The sequence below is a fragment of the Gymnoscopelus microlampas genome (genome assembly GCF_963454915.1).
Source record: "Gymnoscopelus microlampas genome assembly, chromosome: 8".
NCBI classification, from domain to species: Eukaryota; Metazoa; Chordata; class Actinopteri; order Myctophiformes; family Myctophidae; genus Gymnoscopelus; species Gymnoscopelus microlampas.
This window is the reverse complement of record NC_139945.1, coordinates 4,971,102-4,973,601: the sequence shown is the minus strand read 5'-3', so window position 1 is coordinate 4,973,601 and position 2,500 is coordinate 4,971,102. Positions and strand designations below refer to the sequence as shown.

Sequence of the window (2,500 nt, the reverse complement as noted above, 5' to 3'; positions counted from 1 at the left end):
TGTCACTACTCCTGTCCCAACAAAAAAGTCCTTGTTGCAACACCGTTGTTCAGTGTTTTCCAATATGTGGTCCGGGCCACCGTTGAGAGGCGCCAAAGATGAGGCCTTGTCTGGTTGGAGGTAGTCCAATGTTTCAAACATGATGCACAACATCATAGCTAACTCCCACATGTAACATCATTGTGGAGTAAGCCTTGCCGAGCCATGAGGCCCATAGGGCAGGAGCCTATCTCCTGTTTCTGTAGCGTGAGGCGACTTGATGTACTAGTACAGTACTGTACATCCCCCTGGACATGACGCTAGTATGTCGCAATAAAAAATGCAATTAGATCTACTAGCTTGGCTATGTATGCTATTTGTTATAGTAGGGCTTAAGTGGTTAAAGGGATAGTTCACCCAAAACATAACTTTTTTTCTATCGATTAGTCACCCCATGAAGACTTGAATTAATGGATATTTCTTTTGTTTTTTGTCGCATTTCTAAGCCAATAATTTGATGACCAGTGGACCGGTAGGCAGTGGTTCCAATAGGAGACACAAAGGAGACTCTTTGTGTCTCCTAACAGAACCGCTGCCGGTCATCAAATTATTGGCTTAGGAATGCAACAAAAACAAAAAAATATACATTCATTCAAGTCTCCATGGGGTGACTAATCGATAGAAAAAAAGTAATTTTGGGGTGAACTATCCCTTTAGTATGGAAAGGTCCTTGATAACTGCTCAAAATGTATAGACATCACCAATGGAGGAAGTTGCTATACATTCTGCATTGACTGTATTTGATACAATATCGGCCAATAAATGTCTGGCATTCAAAACCAGTTATACTTGCAATGCTATGGAAGCCTCTCTACTGTTAACTGTGAAACTAAATGTATATCGATGATATATAAGGACGCCAGGGTATGTTTTACTTTGTAATTATAATAAAGGACATTATGAGGTTTCCACCCGACAGTGACGACATGCAACATGTTGACCTCTGTTTGACCTCTGACCTGTGTTCTTAGGTGATCTGTGGCTGCCACGTCCTGACGCCTCAGGCATGGTGTGATGATGTCACAGGAAGTGGAAACCTGAGGAAATTACACGCTGTTAATCAATCGGTCGATCAATAAATCCATCCATCAATCAATACGTCTGTCCCTCCATCTGTCAGTCAATCGATGAATCAATCAATCAATCCAACAGTCAATCGAATCACCAACTAGTCAACAGGTCCGTCTGATAATGTTTCCTTCGGTCAATGAATTTAATATATTATTAAATCAGTTAATCAATACATTATTGTCATGTTACAGCTATGGGAATTATCTTCAGGAAGAGGACTGAAGGTTGCCATTAAGCACGTTTTTGTTAGCCTGATTATCAGCTTGAAGCTGCCTGGAGCTTCAGTCTGAAATTGTCTGCAGTGTCGGTGATTACGAGGGGGAGGGGATTCGAATTTCCCTAAACCAATCACAAGAGATCCACGGATCTACCTACAACTGATGTCATCGCACAGCTTGTTTTAGCAGATATTCGCTGATTGGCTTGTGGTTAGACCCACCCCCACCTCCGACTCTCATAGGACGGTACTTTTTGGTATCGAAGAAAGTCCTAGGCTCACATTTCAACACCAGACCAAGAGGCAGTCCACTCAGAGAGTGGGCGGGGTCTATGTTTTGGAACCAGGCTATGTTTTTGTACTTAATGATACGATGTTGTTGCACACCTACAAGAGAGCTTGTAGATCTATGTTGATATGAAATAAGTTATGAGGCCATCGCTGACTTCACACATTCACAGAAACAGGCTGAGACCCAGACGATAATGTTTGGACACTTTGTGTAGTTTGATGCATTATATCTCTGACATACAGTATGTTTAGTTTTATATTGCACTTTGTCTGAATGCTTTGTGCCTTAATGGCTAAATGTCTTGTATATTGTCTCTGTCAGGAGGAAACCTCATATCTCCAAAACTCTCTTTTCAGGATTAAAATTCAAAAGTATCAAAAGTATCAGATCTACAAGCTCAAAACGTGTCGCTTCGCACCACGTTTTGAGCTTGTGGATGTGATACTTTTGATACTTTTGTATGACGCTGTAGTACTATGATCAAGTAGGGCATCAATTTACAAAAAAAAAAAAAATAGTAGATAAGAGGTTTCTGCCCGACAGCGACAATTATGTTTTGTAATATATTGCACTTTGTCTGAATGCGTGTCTGTCTTAATGTCTCAATGCTTGATGCCTTGTATAAAGAACTCCGAATTACCTTGTTGTCTTGCCTAGGTCAGGACACACTTTGGCAGGGACACGTATCATCAATATACTGTCTCCCCCTCAGTTTAGAAATAAAGATTGTGTGTGTGTGTGTGTGTGTGTGTGTGTGTGTGTGTGTGTGTGTGTGTGTGTGTGTGTGTGTGTGCGTGTTCGTGTGTGCGTGTGTGTGTGTGTGTGTGTGTGCGCGTGGTCTGGGTGTCTGCTTTGTGTCAGCTGCTCTGTGTGGTCTCTCT

At 41.7% G+C, this 2,500-nt stretch overlaps 2 protein-coding genes across 2 annotated transcripts in view; one reads left to right on the top strand and one right to left on the bottom strand.

The window, feature by feature from the left end:
* triap1 (TP53 regulated inhibitor of apoptosis 1) overlaps positions 1 to 2,500 on the top strand; it is a 311,612-nt gene that overhangs the window by 138,642 nt on the left and 170,470 nt on the right. The gene's annotated exons all lie outside the window — the stretch shown is intronic.
* The window catches only part of LOC311050092 (uncharacterized protein), a 121,139-nt gene that overhangs the window by 97,295 nt on the left and 21,344 nt on the right, over positions 1 to 2,500 (bottom strand). Inside the window, exon 2 of the mRNA XM_084064058.1 lies at positions 999 to 1,076. Within this exon, the coding sequence (XP_083920184.1) occupies positions 999 to 1,047 (49 nt within the window). The 5' untranslated portion in view covers positions 1,048 to 1,076. The remainder of the gene's footprint in view (positions 1 to 998; positions 1,077 to 2,500) is intronic.